The sequence below is a fragment of the Wolffia australiana genome, chromosome 19 (genome assembly GCF_029677425.1).
Source record: "Wolffia australiana isolate 7733 chromosome 19, ASM2967742v1".
Lineage (NCBI taxonomy): Eukaryota > Viridiplantae > Streptophyta > Magnoliopsida > Alismatales > Araceae > Wolffia > Wolffia australiana.
The window spans coordinates 4,657,291-4,675,354 of NC_135853.1; the positions used below are offsets into that span (position 1 = coordinate 4,657,291).

The 18,064-nt window shown below is 42.8% G+C and overlaps 3 protein-coding genes and 1 long non-coding RNA gene across 4 annotated transcripts; 3 read left to right on the plus strand and 1 right to left on the minus strand.

The window, feature by feature from the left end:
- Nucleotides 1–1,640: 1,640 nt before the first annotated feature.
- Nucleotides 1,641–3,620, minus strand: LOC144715921 (uncharacterized). Its single transcript, XR_013584763.1, has 2 exons — nt 2,627–3,620; nt 1,641–1,754 (listed from the first exon to the last, which is right to left on the minus strand). It is a non-coding gene; the product is annotated as an uncharacterized LOC144715921 (long non-coding RNA).
- Nucleotides 3,621–3,846: 226 nt separating this feature from the next.
- Nucleotides 3,847–6,673, plus strand: LOC144715920 (caffeoylshikimate esterase-like). Its single transcript, XM_078590922.1, has 7 exons — nt 3,847–3,987; nt 4,060–4,153; nt 4,234–4,266; nt 4,343–4,489; nt 5,106–5,236; nt 5,931–6,068; nt 6,141–6,673. Exons 1-7 carry the CDS (start codon nt 3,967–3,969, stop codon nt 6,582–6,584), a joined length of 1,008 nt encoding a protein of 335 aa, XP_078447048.1. The 5' UTR covers nt 3,847–3,966; the 3' UTR covers nt 6,585–6,673.
- Nucleotides 6,674–8,626: 1,953 nt separating this feature from the next.
- LOC144715902 (pentatricopeptide repeat-containing protein At3g62890-like) lies at nt 8,627–9,988 on the plus strand. Its single transcript, XM_078590903.1, has one exon. The coding sequence runs from the start codon at nt 8,627–8,629 to the stop codon at nt 9,986–9,988; it is 1,362 nt and encodes a 453-aa protein (XP_078447029.1).
- A 5,010-nt stretch (nt 9,989–14,998) lies between these two features.
- Nucleotides 14,999–15,337, plus strand: LOC144715903 (dehydration-responsive element-binding protein 2E-like). The gene has a single exon (XM_078590904.1). It carries the CDS (start codon nt 14,999–15,001, stop codon nt 15,335–15,337), a length of 339 nt encoding a protein of 112 aa, XP_078447030.1.
- The last annotated feature ends 2,727 nt before the right edge of the window (nt 15,338–18,064 follow it).

The following is an 18,064-nucleotide window of genomic DNA, read 5'->3' on the forward strand; positions in this document are numbered from 1 at the left end:
TTTAATGCAAATAAAAAGAATCTTATTGTGTTTCTCTGATACATCATCAATTGTCTTTTATTTCTCATGAAGGATAGAGATATATCAATATGATAATTTCTTGGTGGACTCAGAAAGATGTCTAGGGAGTGGGCCACAATATTTGTGCATTAGTTCTAACTTGTCTAAAGCTCAATTAGCTACTGCTATCTTGGTGTGTGTGTAGTTTGTACATATTATACTGTCACATTTATAGTTCCTTGACATCAAGAAGATTATGAATTTCATCAAGCAATACTTGTTCATTAACATTTTAAGAAATATGGTGTAATATTTTGTGCCATAATAAATCAAAATTCTCTTTCATTAATTTGACATTATATCCCTTAGGCTTTTGTGTAAAAAATCATTATAATGCATGATTACATCAAGCATGTATAAATTGCTATCATTTAAGAAAGGTCCCCTGCCAGTTTTATTTTATTACTAACATAGGCTAAATGAACTAATGCTGAATACACAACCATTGTCAAGCATATCAATTGTAGAAACACAAACCAGATTCTGTGTAAGATAGAGTAAAAATCGTTTCTATCAAATACAAATTCTGGATGATCTTCAGTTATAACCCTGGATATCTAGTTGCCTCCATTTTCATCATTTCATCATTATTTAAGTAGATGGATACTTCAGCTGCACTTATTTTCCAAAAAGGGAGGCAGTCTTGTGTTATCTCGCCCACATTATTTCCACATTTTTAATATATCTAGCATGTCAAATGGTACGCAAATAACAATGAACTCATACTAAAATAGATAAATCATGGGGACATAATTTGATTTAGTGAATTTGTTATCGGGACATGGTGGAGATATGAACAGAAAAGAGAAATCATGATATATTTGTTCCAACTCTCAAAGTATTTGGCATCAAGTATAAATATTTAATCACATTTAGTTATAATAAATTCAGGTTCCAGGGCTGCATAAAAGCATACAAAACAACCCATGTAAGAAATTGATACTAATAACGTGCAATTCTATCACAAGACACTGACAACACTATTAATACATCATTTTTGTAAAATAACATTAACAACATATGATATCTTGGAGTATTATGAAACATTCTTAGTAAGTTCTTATTAAGTGATGTCTACCTTTAAGTAGACTAGCAACTATCGGAAAACGATCTAGTTTAATTGGACAATGTCTATGATCACAAGTGCACATAGTCCACGCTTGCACTGAGCTTATTTTTTGGTCAGCTACCACCAATATCAGATGGACATAACTCATATTTTTACTTATTGACTTCTACAAGAGAGCCCAATTTAGAGAGATGTTGATTATTAAATAAGTTGGAAAATCAGACATACACAAAATTCACTTGAATTTTTTAATTTTTTTCCATGTATTCCTCACACCCGCTATATATTTAATTTATATTTAAAATTGGCCTACATGTCCTTTTATTATTCCTACGTTCCCGAAAAATTAATATTTTTTCCCATCCCTATCGTTCACGCTCTCTCTCTCTGTCTGTCCTCTCTACTAAATGAGATGATATACTTGGGCATAAATCCATGGTTGACTCTGGGTTTGACCCTGGTCAGATTATGTTGACCAAGATTTGACCAATCCTTCAACTTGACAAACCTGGGCCATAAAGATCAACTCTAAACAATCATCGAAATCACAAATTACATACCCGTGGTTGACTGTGGATTTGACCCTGTTCAGCTCACGTTGACCAAGGTTTGACGATTCCTTCAACTTGACAAAGATAGATAAATAAAGATCAAATTTGAACATTCATCAAAATCATAAATCTAGACATATTTATTCAATATCCTTTTGTTGATACAATACGATCTCTAACAAGTAAAGGAGGAGAGTAGATTCAATAAATAATTTTAGTTTACCATTAGGGTCTACGAACTCACATCACTATAATAATTGGTTTTTAAGCGTCTGCAATTTTAATGTAGGCGTGAGGAACTGACTTCAACATTTATTCATTGATAAAAAAAAATTAGGTCAAGTATCATTATTCCTACAAAAATAAACCCAAATGACAAAAATGTTTTCAATTGTTAAATCAATGTAATCTATCATTGAAATTAAGAATCTGCGAGACGATTGGAAAATAAATCTGTAAAAATATTTCACGAAAGATGAACATATAACCACGTTTCATGTCATAATTGATAATTAAAGAAAAATGATCTCGCAGATAAATTCATAGCAGAGTACAAATTGGATATCCATCAGATGGATAGAATTAAAAAGAAATTAAAGGTTCTTCTCTAGGAGACAATTATCAACTAATAAGCTTACATACTTGATAGTTAAATAATGAAATTAAAGATAAGCTATCATCAAAATTAACAATCTGCGAGACGACTGGAAGAGATCTGTAAAAACATTTCACCACGTTTCACGGAATAGTTGATAAAAATGAAAGAAAAACTGGTAAGAAAAAATGATCCCGCAGATAAATTCATAGAAGATTACAAATGAATAACTTTCGCAGGAGAGATATCGAATCTTTGAGTATTCATTCGACGGAAAGAATTAAAAAGGAATTAAAAGATGCAGAAAACCGTTGGGGAAGAGAAATTTGTCGTATTGCAATTAAAAAATACCTTTGCAGGAAGCGGGGGCCACGGATTAATGGCTGTCAGGCTGCAAAGTGAAAGCGGCGCAGAGGCTTGGATCGTGTCGCCATTAATCTGCTTCATCGCGCCATAGAACATGGATCACAGATCTCACATGTAATTCGTCCAAGAACTGATCTCCCCCGCTCAATTCAAGAACGAAATCAAGCAGCAATGGCGTTTTCTCCATGGCCGATCTCGCAAGAACAGAGCTCCAAAGCTTAATCCTAAAAGAAATTGGGAAGCAAACTACCCGATCTCCATGGCAGATCTCGCTCAATCCTCGAAAGAAATCGAGAAGCAGTCGCTTGATCTCCTTCATAATGGATTTCTCAAGAACTAGCCTGGAAAGAAATCGAGCAGCAATCGCCAATTTCGAACGCAACTTTTCACCATCTCAAATCTCGCAACAACTCATTTCGATGGTTCAATCCGCGACCGTATCAAGCAACAATCAATTTCCAAAGCAGCTTTTTCTTGCGATCGCAAATCTCGCAAGAATTCATCTTCAACGTTCAATCCGCGTTCAAATCAAGCAGCAACCACCAATTTCCAACGAAGCTTTTTCTTGCAGTCGCAAATCTAGCAAAAACTCATCTCCAACGCTCAATCCTCAACCAACTCCAGCAGCAATCGCCAATTTCCGACGCAACTTCTTCTCGAAATCGCAAATCTCACAAAAACTCATCTCCAACGCTGAATCCGCGACCATATCAAGCAACAACCGCCAATTTCCATCACAGCTTCTTCTCGCAATCGCAAATCTCGCAAAACTCATCTGCAACGCTGAATCCGCGACCAAATCAAGCAGCAACCTCCAATTTCCTACGCAGCTTCTTCGCGCAATCGCAAATCTCGCAAAACTCATCTCCACCGCTCAATCCGCGACCATATCAAGCAGCAACCGCCAATTTCCAACGCAGCTTTTACTCCCAAAAACTCGTCTCCAACGCTCAATCCCCAAACGAAATCAAGCGGCAATCGCCAAATTCCCAACGCAGCTTTCACTTGCAATCGCAAATCTCGCAAAAAACTCATCACCAACGCTGAATCCTCGACCGAAATCCAGTAAAATTCCCCCCCTAACCTCCTCCAGCAATCCGCATCCCCCCATCCGCCGCGAGAGCGGAATTAGGCGGGAAACCCGCTTCCACGCAAAGATTCAAATCGACCGTCGACGCCCGCAGACTCCTCCTTAAATAAGACCCCACTCTGAACCGCACGATCCCCGCTGCCATCGAGATCCGCGAAAAGGGCGGTAACCACCTCTTCCTCGCTGTTCTTCCTCGATCCATCCATCTTCTCCGCCGATCTCATTCCATGTACAGATGGAGGTGGAGTACCACGAGGTGAGCGTCTCCCTCCCCCGCGCCAATTCCGCGATCAAATCGAGCTCTGAATCTCTGATCTTCGATTCTCAGGAGTACATCGCGATCTCGAGAGGCGCGCGGCTGTTCACCTGCGGATGGCGGCCTTCTTCCTCCCCGGCCAAGGCGCTCGTCTTCCTCTGCCACGGTTCCTTGCCTTCTTGCTTCTTCCTCTTCTCGCTGGTGTTCTTCTTCGATTGAATCCGGTTGTTTGGCCGTGGATTGCAGGGTACGGGATGGAGTGCAGCGGATTCATGGAAGGTGGTGGTTGTGGTTTTCCTCGCTGATCGGGGCGGAAACTGCGGATCTGGAGATTGAGAAGTGGATTTCTGTGCAGGCTGCGGGATGAGGCTGGCGAGGGCGGGGTACGCGGTCCGCGGCGTGGACTACGAAGGGCATGGCAAGTCGTCGGGAGCTCGATGCTACATCAGAAAGTTTGATGATCTCGTCTCCGACTGCGAATCCTTCTTCAAGGCCGTCTGCGGTGAATCATTCTTCCTCTTTCCTCCTCCTTCTTGGGTTTCTTCTTCAGAGCTCTTCTTCTTCTTCTTCTTCCTTCTTCTTATTGGATTTCTTCTTCTTCCTCCTTCAGAGCTCTTCTTCTTCTTGGGTTTCTTCTTCAAAGCTCTTCTACCTTCTTCTTATCGGATTTCTTCTTCCTATTTCCTTCTTCTTCTCCCTCCTTCTCCGGAGCTCTTCTTCTTATTGGGTTTCTTCTTCAGAGCTCTTCTTCTTCCTTCTTGTTGGATTTCTTCTTCCTGCTTCCTTCTTCTTCTCCCTCCCATCGTCTTCTTCTCCAGAGCTCTTATTCTTCTTGGGTTTCTTCTTCAGAGCTCTTCTTCTTCTTCCTTCTTATTGGATTTCTTCTTCCTCCTTCCTTCTTCTTCTCCCTCCCTTCTTCTTCTTCTCCAGAGCTCTTCTTCTTCTTGTGTTTCTTCTTCGGAGCTCTTCTTCTTCTTCTTCCTTCTTCTTCTGATTAGATTTCTTCTTCAAAGCGCTTCTTTTTTTTTCTCCTCTTTCTTGGGTTTCTGCTTCTTCTTCTTTTTCTGCTTGGGTTTCTGGCATTGATTGACGGGGAGGAGGTGGATTGGGCATGGCAGCGGAGGAGGAGAACTTGGAGAAGAGGCGGTTCCTCTACGGCGAGTCGATGGGCGGCGCCGTCGCGCTGCTGCTCCACCGCCGCGATCCGGAGTTCTGGGACGGCGCCGTCCTCGTCGCCCCCATGTGCAAGGTCGGTTCTCCACACCCCGTCTGGACGAATGACGGACGATGCCGAACGGGACGGAACGGCGTGCATTGTCCTGAACCATTCCGTTCCGTTATCCTTCCTGAACCGTCGCCTTTTGTCCTTCCCTGAACCTTATCCGTTCGCTGGCCACTGTCTTTGGACGACGACAAAACCATCGGAGTCGTCTTCCGAAGCTTTGTCGCCATCTGAACGATGATCATACGTCATCTTCAGTTATGATGACGAATCAGTCATCCGCCTATCGTTCGAAACGGTGTCGGCTTGTGACGCCGTTAACGATTATTTAATTGCGTCATCGTCAACGGATAACGACTTGTCACGTTAGGTTGACACCTCTGTTGCGACGAAAGAGGATGGTTGAGCAAGGAGACTATGTACGTCAAGACGTCAACGTTGACGTGAACAATGACGAAACCTTAGTCCATCGTTGTACGTTGACGTTAGACATCATCGTCATCCTAATGACGAAATCGTAGGACTCCATAATTGGAGTTCTTTCTTGACGTCAGTCATACTGATGAGGATATCCTAGGATTATGCATATGGATGCCGTTGACGTTGACGCATGTTGGTGACAATGCTGTCATCATGCTTTCTCTATGTAATCCGTCGTCTTCGTCATCCGGGCGTTCCAATCCCTGCTGAATTCTGAGGTAAATGGCCGTGGCGGAACCAGATATCAGAGGACGTGAAGCCGCACCCGCTGGTGATCAGCCTGCTGACCACGGTGGAGGAGATTGTCCCCAAGTGGAAGATCGTCCCCACCAAGGACGTCATCGATTCCGCCTTCAAGGACCCGGCGAAGCGGGAACAGGTGCCGAAATCTTCAGACTTTGTCGTCCGAATTTGGATGACCAGGATCTGAGACGGGTGTATGCGGGTGCAGATCAGGAAGAACAAGCTGATATACCAGGAGAAGCCGAGGTTGAAGACGGCGCTGGAGCTTCTGAGGACTAGCATGGCGCTGGAGACGTGGCTGGGGGAGGTGAGGCTACCGTTCCTGGTGGTGCATGGGGAGGCAGACACGGTTACGGACCCGGGGGTGAGTCGGGCCTTGTGGGAGCGAGCCGCAAGCCCGGACAAGGCCATGAAGCTGTACCCAGGGATGTGGCATGGGCTCACCGCCGGCGAGCCAGACGCCAATGTGGATGCAGTTTTTGCTGACATTGTCACTTGGCTTGACCATCGGATCACTGGGCCCCGGGTCGCCGCAAAAATTGGCACCGTCCCTGAGCCCGTCACCGCTCCTGGCCCTCCGCTGCGGCGTGGGGTCTCCCGTTGCCTCCTCTGCGGGCTCGGCCAGCAGACGCTCCACCAGTCTGCCATGTAGAAACAGATCCATATCCAACTGTTCTTGTCTATGTATCCATCTCTCTATCTATCTATCTATCTATCTATCTATCTTTGTGTATTGATCTATCTATCTGTCTATCCATGCATTTGGCCATCATTCATCCTTCATCAGTCAAACAATCATCTGAGGCTCCCATGTAGGAATATCCTTGTTGTCACCGTGAAGTCCACTTTTATCTACCTATTTATTTATCTATCCGTGTGTATATCTAATAACTATTCCTAGCCTGCTATATATCCATCCATGTACATCCTATCTAGCTTTCCATCCAAAGTCCATTTGCTTATTTTCCTGTCTCTGTACATCCATTCAGCCATCTGTATAATATATTCTCATCCGTTTATACTTCCATCTACATGCCATTAATTGGCCCATTGCAAATTGCGCCACAACACCCTCAACTTCAAAGTTCTCAACTCGTGGTATCTAGTCTGACAAGCCAAGTGGATCTATCTACCAATCTACTTATCAATTCATCCATCTATCCAACAATTCATCCATCGGTCTGTCTGTCTATTTCTCTATCTATCCATCCATATGTCTATATATCTATCTATCCATCCATCCATCTATCAATATATCTATAAATCCATCCATCCATCTATATACCTATCCATCTATCTCTATTTACACATCTGGTATATATATATATACCGACCAATTAATCTATCTATATGGCTATCTATCCACTAGGGTTTGACCGTTCGATATCCGTCTGATGTCGTATGGATTTGGGTACCGATATGATAGGGTTCCAAACATGGCGGATGCCAGTACAAGATATAGATATGATAGATATTGGATATCAAAATTTGTACCAAAAATTGGTATTCAGATATTGAGATACGATATCCAGATATTGATCGCCCATCATCACATATGGAAAAAAAGGCAGATAAAAAACAGTATAAACATTTTTGAAAAACAAAATGCAAAAATCAATGCTCTCTACCATGCCTGTGTTATAAATATTTGATAGGTGCTGTTGGCCCTTCTGGGCTCAATTTGGGCCAGTTCGGGTTTAGTGCGAACTACTAAACAAATGTTGAGTAAACTCCATAAGAAATATAAACAACACTGAAACATAGTTTATTTATAACTCACTATATCTTAATTATGCATTATGTCTCCCAGTTAAACATTATATTATTTACAATATTTCTATTTATTTGTCGGATATCGAAACGATGATTGCCGAAACTGATATCCGATATCGTCATCCAACCCTTGAGATGAAAACGGATACCGATATCTGTATTGGATATCAGTACTGTTGCAACCGATGTCCAATATCACCATCTGATACTCAGTTGTCAGTAAAGATAGATATCTGATAACCCATTTCCAATATCCAATTTAGCATCCATACCGATAACATCATCTGATAACAGGTTTGAGATGGGAACACAACTATCTTTCTACCTATATATCTTCTATCATCTGTCTACCTGTTATCAGATGATGTTATCCGGACGGATGCTAAACTGGATATTGGAATTGGGTTATCAGATATCTATCTTTACTGATAACTGAATATCAGATGGTGATAGATATCTATCTATTTATCTATGATATATCTATCTATCTATCTATCTATCTATCTAATCTATCTATCATATCTACCTAATCTATCTATCATATCTATCTATCCGTACATATATCATATATCTATCTATCAGTCCATCCAGACAACTATCTGATAACCCTTTTCCGATATCCGGTTAAGCATCCGTCCCGATAACAGGTTCGGGACGGGTAACACAACTATCTATATCTACCTATCTGTACATCTATCATCTATATATCTATCTATTAGTCCATCCAGACAACTATCTGATAACCCATTTCCGATATCCGGTTTAGCATCCGTCCCGATAACAGATTCGGGGCAGGAACACAACTATCTATCCATCTATCTCTATATATATAACATATATCTATCTATCCATCTGAGTCCATACAGATACTATCAAGAACACACCCATGAATCATCTCCCACCATAGGTGCCGGATCCGAGATGCGAGCCGCGGCCAAGGCGATCGCCTCCACCCACGCGTCTCTAAACCTCTCCCACCCGACCCCAGACTGCTTCGTCTGGAACACTCTCATCCGGCGCGCCGCCGCCCACGGCGGCGCCGCCGCCGCCCTCGTCGTCTTCCGCCGGCTGAGGCGCCACGCCGTCCTCCCCGACCTCTACACCTTCCCCTTCCTTCTCCAGAGCTTCTCCGCCCCTCCTGACCTCCCCTTCCTCCCCCCCCTCCACGCCCACCTCCTCCGTTCCGGCCTCCTCTCCCACCCCTTCGCCCAAAACTCCCTCCTCCACTCCTACGCCGTCTCCGGCGATCTACACTCTTCCCGGCGCCTCTTCTCCCACTTCCCCTCCCCCGACCTCCCCACCAGAAACTCGATGATGAACGCGTACCTCAAAACCGGCGCCGTGGCCGAAGCTCGCGAGATCTTCGACATGGCGGAGGAGAAGAGCGTCGTCTCCTGGACTTGCTTGATCGACGGCCTGGCCAAGGCCGGCGACGCCATTGGAGCTCTGGAGCTGTTCTTGAAGATGCGGAAGAAGACATCTGTCACGCCCAACGAGTTCACCGTGTCCGCTGTTCTCGCCTGCTGCGGCCAGATCGGAGCTCTGGAGCTCGGGAGATGGCTGCACGGCTTCGTTATCAGCTCGGGGATGGCAGTCGACGCGGCGCTCGGGACGAGCTTGATCGACATGTACGCCAAGTGCGGCTGCATAGAGAGATCTGTCGAGGTTTTCGCCGCCATGAACGAGATCGACCGGGATGTGAGGGCTTGGAGCGCGACGATCGGCGGCCTCGCTCTTCACGGAAGATCTAGCGATGCTCTGGCGATGTTCGATCGGACGATCGGGGTCGGATTGCGGCCAAACGCGGTGACCTTCGTCGGCGTGCTCTCCGCCTGCGCGCACGCTGGATTCGTGGATCTCGGAGAGCGGATCTTCAACAGGATGAGCTCCGATTTCGGAATTTCTCCGTCGATTCAGCACTACGGATGCTTGATCGATCTGTACGCCAGATCGGGGATGGTGAAAAAGGCCTTGGAAATTGCAAAATCGATGCCGATCGAGCCGGATCCGGTGATCTGGAGCGCGATTCTCAGCGGATCGAGGCTGCACGGAGCTGTCGATGTCTCCGAAATCGCGCTTGCGAAGCTCGTCGCGGTCGATCCGAGGAGCAGCGCGGCGTTCGTGCTGTTCTCGAATTTGAATTGCAGGATTGGAAAATGGCGGGAAGCGAGGCAGGCGAGGGCTTTTATGGAGGCCAGGGGAATCAGGAAGGCGCCTGGTTGCAGTTTAGTGGAGATTGGAGGCATAATCCATGAGTTTTCCGTAGGAGAGGAATTGCACTAACTGAGGGTATTTTGGTAATCTCACAGTGAAGGCAACTCAGTCTGTAGCAAGCGCGTCCTCCGACTTCCACCCGTCGCCGCTATCCTTTAGCGAGTGCATCGCTCCGCCTGTAGTGCAGGGACGCGGACGGGGCGATTTTTTCGTCCTCGGACGAAAAAAATCGTCCCGTCTGCAAGGTTGGACGAAAACCAGGACAGTTTTTTCGTCTGAGACCTCCAGCCGGGACGGTTTTTGTCCACTCAGAGGAAAAAACCATTCTGTCCGCGTCCCTGGACTGATTCCGGACATTGGACGGGACGAACTTTGTCCCGTCCCATCCATCGTCCACGTCCCGGACAATCCGGAACTATACTAGTGCAGGGACGCAGGCGGGACGGTTTTTTCGTCCCAAGATGAAAAAATCGTCCCGTCCGCGAGGTTGGACGAAAGCCGGGACAGTTTTTTCATCCAAGACCTCCAGACGGGACGGTTTTTGTCCACTCAGATGAAAAAACAGTCCCGTCCGCATCCCTGGACAGATTACGGAGGTCGGACGGGACGATCTTCGTCCCGTTCCATCTCGTCCATCGTCCACGTCCTGGACGATTCCAGAACTATAGCCCCTCCTTCGTCTGATGTGCATTGCCCTGCCCCTGACCATCGGCAAGTAGGGTTTGACATTTTGGACCGGGGACTGGTTAAACCGGGGACCACTAGTCTGGCATTTCAGATATTAATTAATACATAAAAGATATTATTTTTGTTGGTAAACCCTCTCTCCCAATTCTGGTGGCGTTCCACCCTTTGATGGGTTATGCGCTCCAAGGGGGAGCACGACCAAGGGGGAGGGGGAGTGTGACCCCTCCTCCGGTTGCACTTCCCCACCTCGTCACATTCCCCCTCGCTCAGATCTTGCCACTCCGCTCAGTTGTGCTCCCCGGAAGGGGTGCTACCCGAAGAGGAGTGCGCAACTGGTCGAAGTTGACCGCCCTCTTCTTCTTCTTCTTATTTTTCTTCTCTTCCTTTTTTTCCTCTTGTCTTCTTCTCTTCTTATTTTTCTTATTATTTACTTCTTCATGTTCTCTTTTTGTTTTGTTCATGCTTTCATTTTTTTGATGTCTTCTTTTTCTTCTACTTTCCTTTTATTGTTCTTTTCTTCTTTTTCTCTTCTTCTTCTTTTACTCTTCATCTCTCATTATTTTCTTCTTATCTTCTTCTCTTCTTCTTCTACTTCTCTTTTTCTTTTATTCTACTTTTCATCTTCCATTATTTTTTTGCTCACTTTTTCTTTTATTCTTCTTTTCATCATGTATTCTTCTTTTATTATATTCTTCTTCTTTTCTTTTTCTCTGCCTTATTTTATTCCTATTTTCTTCATATTTTCCTCTATATTTTATTTCTTCTTTATCTCTTTTTATTATTATTTTATTGTTATTTATATATTTTCTTCTTCTCTTTTACTATTCCTATTTTTATACTTCTTCTTCTTTATTTTTTCTGCTTATTTACTTATTTTCTTCTTCTCTTTTTCTACTCTTTTTTTATCTTTATTCTTATTTTCATCTTGCAAGCTTTATTTTATAGATCACTTTGGAATACATTTTTTCCTTTTACGACAAGTCCATGATGATTCCTTTATTTTGACTTTGACTAGTCAACATGATTGGACTGGGACTGGACCAGGACTGGGCCGGAACAGAACAAGACTGGACTGGAACCAGACCGAACTGTAGGTAAGGTTTAGGTCCTTGCTAAATACATGGACCAAACCGGGACCGTCAAACTCTATTAACATGCCGCCGTAGGAAGGGTGTCTTGCTCCGCCTTCACCAGTCCATGCTAGCCTGTAGCAAGTGTGTCGCCACACCTCTGTCGCTGCTAGCTTGTTGCATACAAGTTGCCTCGACTCTGCCCATTGGCCTGCCTCCATAGCAAGCGTGTATCACCCCACATCCACCTACTGCTGCTAGCCTATGAGTGATGAATTAGAAATTAGAGTTAACTATGTCGTTAAAGGCTTTTGACTTATACAACAATATGTATAATTTTCCTTTAAGCGTAGAGGAAGTAAGGGTTGAATCCACATTGAGCAAGCTTTGTCTTTGATTTTTATTTTTTTAGATTTTATATTTATTTTAAGGATTAAATCTAGTTTAATGAAAGAAAACTATAGAAAATTAATTCAAAATCATTCAATGGAATTCATAAAATACTAATCCTATTAACCTAATTGTTTATAAATTTATAAAATAATTTTGGAAAATTTATAGAAATTTATGGTTGAAAGTACTAAGTAATTCTAATTATAATACCTTAGCTGACACTTAAAGAGCATCGGGTGATGGTTGACAGTGATGGCGTGAGTGGGTTGGGGAGGATGGATGAAATGCTGCCACTTATTATGATGTAGATGGAGGGCAGATATATACCAACGAGTGGTGGAGTTGGAGGTGGCATGCGTGATAATGGAAACCTAGACTTTTGATAACCTAGGAAAAAGGACGGAGACATAAATAAAAAAAGACAAAGATCACACTAACCTCGTCATCACATGCCCAACAGGAAGGGTGTTTTTCTTCATGTATCTTGATTTAAACGTCACTCCTTCAATCATTCTCTCTTGGAATACAAGAACAGACCCAATTGAGATTTTGAATGAGCAAAACACTTCGCTAATTGTAATTATGAACAAAATCCAAGGGTTCCTTTTTTACAACGATGGGAGGTTTTGTTTATAGATCCAATATGATGGATGGATAGAATAGGGAAAGGTAAAACTAGCTCAAAATTTCAGCCTGCAACTCCTACAAGATCATTAGATATCATCGTTTGAATTCCAAGTAGTATGATCCATTATGTTTTCAATCTCCTCCAATTTATATGGCAGATTGCCACTCACACGCTTCGAGGTACAAAAAAATTCATTTTAAGTATTTAAATAAAAATTATTTTTTTGACTTATCAAATTATTTTCATTATGAATTTAATGTAAGAAATTCCATAAAGTATCAGAAAATCAAGAAAAAATAAGAATATCATTTTTAAAATGATAAACCCTTTTAATTATTTAAATAATTATAAATAAATATTTTATGACCTGTAAAAATCATGTTAAAATACCATAAAACCAAGAAAAAATGGAAATTCATTGTAAAAGTTTATTGAGTTATTTAACCATTATAGCATGCATTTTTTTATCACTTTGATGAAAATAACCACACAAATGCATGAAATTATTACAAATAATAGCATGATATTTATGATTATTAACAATTGTGTTGCCGCACCCCCCCCCCCATACCACTAGTTTGTAGCGAGTGCAATGTCCCATCTCTGACCATTAGGCTGACTACATAGCAAACATTTCTCACCCTACCGCCACCTGTCACTGATAGCATGTAATGAGGGTGTTGCCACGTCTTCACTCTATCACTATTGGTTGTGGCAAGTGTGTTGCCCCGCCTCTAACGGTTGGCCCCCTCCCCAGCGAGCACATCTCGCCCGGCCTCCACCGATCGCTCTAGCCTGTAGCAAGCATGTCACCACACCTCTACCTATGGCCGCTAACACATAGCAAGCACAGCACCCCCCATCTACCTTGTGCTATCGCCAACTATCACCATTGTCACTATAAATTATGATCAACCATTCTTGAACTAAGCGGGATTTGAGTTCTTGAAAATACATGGCAAAATTGAACAGTTATCTAGTTACACAATTGTTCACGCCATATATATCACATTGAAGTTAATGCTACATGACAAAATCAATACTTTGGAATAGAGATTATTATATTGGCATATTAATCTGCAACATCACTGCCAAATTTCCAATTAAATTACACAGGTTTTTAGTCATCAGTTCAAAATATATGTATAGTATTTATGTAAATTCAACTTCTCCGTGCACCTGATTATGCTATGAGAGTCTGAGGTAGGTAACCTACTAAGATTATGTGCTAATTATTGGCCTATAAAGTGCAAGTAATAGGATCAAATATTACTTTATTTAAATTTCTGCATTTATATATTTGTTGTACACATTCTAGCTAAGTCAGTTTTCTTAGTGCAGGGTTCAAAAATCTGTTTGCATATTTTCACTGTTTTCCGTGTAAGACTCTTGAAAATTATTTAGGAGACTATATTGTAATTATGGCAAGGAAACCTAGATACTTTTAAAATTTGACACTAGGTTGATATAATTTTCAAATAACTTATAAATTTTACCTATATCACAGTGTCGAAAAAGAAAACATTTCAATAACTGGGATGTTAAATATTGCTAAAAATGATCTGTCTAAAATTAAAATTTTAATAATCGCTCAGATCGAAGAATAGGTTACCCAAAAGATGGCCTTATCACTACAGATTGTTCATGTATCCACTAATTTTCTAATATGCCTATGATCTTAGTCTACATGTGGGAAAAACTCTAAGAGCTTGATACTGAACAATACAGTGATTAAATGGAGATACACTTAATGAATATTAATTCGATTGTCCTGTAAGCAGGGAATGACACATCCCGTACATCCTGTCCATGACATGACATGACAAGACCAATGACGATGGTGACAGGTGAAACAACGACACATAGGATTTGAGGAAATCTGGCACACTTGCATCTAGCGTTCACCTGACCGACATCCGTCCGATATCCGGTATCAGACAACCAATATCCGATATCCGGGAAAAAATGGGACGGGGCTGGATATCGGATATCGGTCGATATCTGTCTATTAGAGGTTAGATGGATATCGGTATCAGATATCGAAGGTAGAGGGACGCGACGGATACAGGGTGGTGGATATCGGTTTTCGGTATCCGGATATCGGAACCGGTATCGGCAGTAAAAAACACAGTTACAATATCAATCTATGACTTACGTACATAAGAATCAAATGGTTTTATTCTATATCTATCTGAGTTAATATATAGAGTTTAAAATTTTTAATTTTTTCCATATGGGATAACAGGAGGGAGGGGGTGGAAGAAGGGGCCGAGCAGGGGGAAGGGGGGGCCGCTGAATGCAATGTGCGAGTACAGATGGGTGAGGCAGAGGACGTGGGGGAAGTGGGTGGCGGAGATAAGGGAGCCCAAGAAGAGGACGAGGCTGTGGCTGGGCTCCTTTGCCACGGCAAAGGAGGTGGCGATGGCCTACGACGAGGCCGCGCGCCGGCTCTACAGCCCGGAGGCGTACCTCAACTTGCCGCATCTCCAGCCCAGCTACGTGGGGGAGAGGTTTCGCTGGCTTCCCAGGCTCAACCTCAGCGAGCAGCACAACGTGCACGTCATACACAGAAGGCTGCAGGAGATACAGAGCGTTGTGGCGGCGGCAGCGGCGGCAGCGGCGGCGCCGCCAGTGGTGTAGCAGAAGCCGCAGGTCGATTTGAAGGCATTTTTGTAGCAGATGGGGCTGCTGCGGGAGAAGGTGGAGGAGGAGGTGGCGTGGGAGGAGATGCTGGACGTGCATGGGTTCGAGGACGTGCAGGTGAGAGACGTGCATGAGGAGATGGGGTCGCCGCTCTCTCTTTGGGACGCGTAGAGATGGGCTTGCTTTCTTTTGTCTGTACGAGTCGGTTGCCGAGAGATAGATAGATAATCCATGCCATCATGTGTCCTTCGCAGCGTGGCAACCGGTAGAAAGAGAGTGCAAGAGATTGACACACATAGAGAGAGATAGAGAGATCGAGAGAGAGAGAAGGCGATAGAGAGTGAGGGGTAGATCGAGGGAGAGGGAGAGAGATCGATAAACGGAGTGAGAAATAGCAACGTAGAGAGAGCTAGCAAGATGAAGGAATAGGACGCATAGACGGGGTTTGTTTTGGCTGTAGGAGTCGCTTGCCAAGAGATAGATAATCCATAAGAAAGAGAGATAAGGAGAATAATGGGATAACGGGATCCGATTATCCCATATGGAAAAAAAATGAAAATGTTTGGCTGTATATATTAAACGAGATGTATTAACCATTAAAATTTCCCTCATATCTCTCTTGCCCACGATAAACCGTTCTAATCGCTGAATAAATATCGCTTAATAATATTTTTAAGTATCACATATCGATGTGGATATTGAAAACCGATATCCACACCCGATATCCGATGTCGTCATCCTCCCCCCTGCGACAGAGACGGATGCTAACATCGAGACGGAAATCAATCTCGGATATTGGCACTGTAGCAACTGATATCTGATACCGATATCCGATATCTGGATATCAGAATGAACGGATACTGGAAAATTGCCTTTCCGGTATCCGATACAGCATCCGTCCCGATACCGCCATCTGGTACCGGTATTGGGACGGGCGTACTCTACTTGCATCACACATCATGAACTCTCACATCCTAGTATCGTCCTGTCACTTGATAGCATCCCTATCACACAAGACTTAAGGTCACATAGAATATTTTTTTCATGTGTCTCTCTCTCCGTCCCCAATTATATATATATATCTATATATCGGTGTCTCTCTCGCCTCCCCGTCTCTTTGCCACTCTCTCTCTCTCTAAGTTTCTTTCTCTCACTTTCTTTCTGTATCCTTTTTCTCTATTCTCTCTCTGTCTCTCTATCTCCCTCTTATCACTTTCAATCTTTCTCTCACCCTCTTCTCTATCTTGCCTCTCGCACTCTACCTCTTATTTCTCCATCCTCCCTCTCTCTTTCATCATTTTAGAATCTGTCACCTCTGTCATCCATGACAGTCGTCCCATCACATCACCCATCCAAGACCCTCTGTTGGCCTCACGTCATCCGTCAATAAAGTTTTGTCACATCACACTTCACCATCACAACCTTCTAAAATGTCCTCCATTATAGTCAAATTATCAGTCACCTTGTCATCATGACCAACGATGTGATAAACAATTTTGGTGTTCTCTACGCACAAGCATTTTTAAACACTGATTTCTAATTATAAGTTAACCTTAAGGAGATTGAATTATCTAAATTTCAATAGGTGCGAACATCCTATGGAGGCATGGCATTGGAGTAATTATTGGAATTACAGGGAATGAGTTTTAAAGTATTTGATCCTACAAGTAGGGTTAACCATTTTGGACCAGAGACCAGTCAGGCCAGATCAAACTGGGACCATTAGTACCCCATTTTAGGATGGACCAGCCAGTCAATATGGATCTGGTCCAAGGATAAAACCCGAATTGATTCAATGGGTAAAACAATTTATTTTTGGTCAACCCTGCTCCCTATCGCACTCACCCCATGATTGCTGCTTTTTGGAAGGTCTTTTTCTTTTCCTCTTCTCTTATTCTTCTTTTGATCTTCTCTTAGTCTTATTTTATTAATATTTTCATCCTCCTTTCTTCTTCTTTTCACATTCTTCTATTTTTGTTGTCTTATTCTTTTCATCTTCCCTTATCCTATTCTTCTTGTTTCATTAATCTTTCTATCTTCCTTTCTTCGTCTCTTCTTTTCTTTTATTAATATTTCCATCTTCCTTTCTTTGTCTCCTCTTCTTCCTTTATTAATATTTTGAGAAAATCTAATGGTAGTTGTTTTTAATTTTCCAAGATGGACTTTCTATATTACCTTATAATGCATTATTCATTTTACGATAAGTGCATATTAATTTTTTTTACTTTGACATTGACCGGCCAACATGACAGGACAGTGACTTGGACTAGACAATACTAGACCGAAAGTATACCAAAATTTAGATAATGTTTAGATCCATGGCTCCATGCTAAAAACCGAGACCGGACATGACCAGCAAACCCTACCTACAAGCAACCAGCCACATCTCAAGAGGCCACAACACAGTTACTTAAAATCAAGGGCGAGAAACTAAAAAAAAACATATAACTAAAAAGCCAGAAAAAGAGCTATAAATCTGATGCTTACTTATAAATCTGATCATCTTGGAGCTCGTCAGGAAGTACTCGGTGCTAAGGATGACAATGGCGATAGACAAAATGACACCGGGGACTAGACGAGAAAGGGAGAGAAATTATAAAAACATATAACTAAGAAGCCAGTAAAAGCGCTATAAATCTATCATATTACAGCTTGTCAGGAAGTGCTCGGTGCCAAGGACAACGATGATGACAGATGAAACATGATCATACTGAACTCTAGGTA

Excerpts from the sequence above, each read along its gene's own strand:
- LOC144715920 (XM_078590922.1), top strand. The coding sequence starts at position 3,967 with ATGGAGGTGGAGTACCACGAG. Across the intron at positions 4,267-4,342 it reads GTGCAGCGGATTCATGGAAG|GCTGCGGGATGAGGCTGGCG; the intron begins GTGGTGGTTGTG and ends ATTTCTGTGCAG. Across the intron at positions 6,069-6,140 it reads ACCCGGCGAAGCGGGAACAG|ATCAGGAAGAACAAGCTGAT; the intron begins GTGCCGAAATCT and ends ATGCGGGTGCAG.
- LOC144715902 (XM_078590903.1), top strand. The coding sequence starts at position 8,627 with ATGCGAGCCGCGGCCAAGGCGATCGCCTCCACCCACGCGTCTCTAAAC.
- LOC144715903 (XM_078590904.1), top strand. The coding sequence starts at position 14,999 with ATGTGCGAGTACAGATGGGTGAGGCAGAGGACGTGGGGGAAGTGGGTG.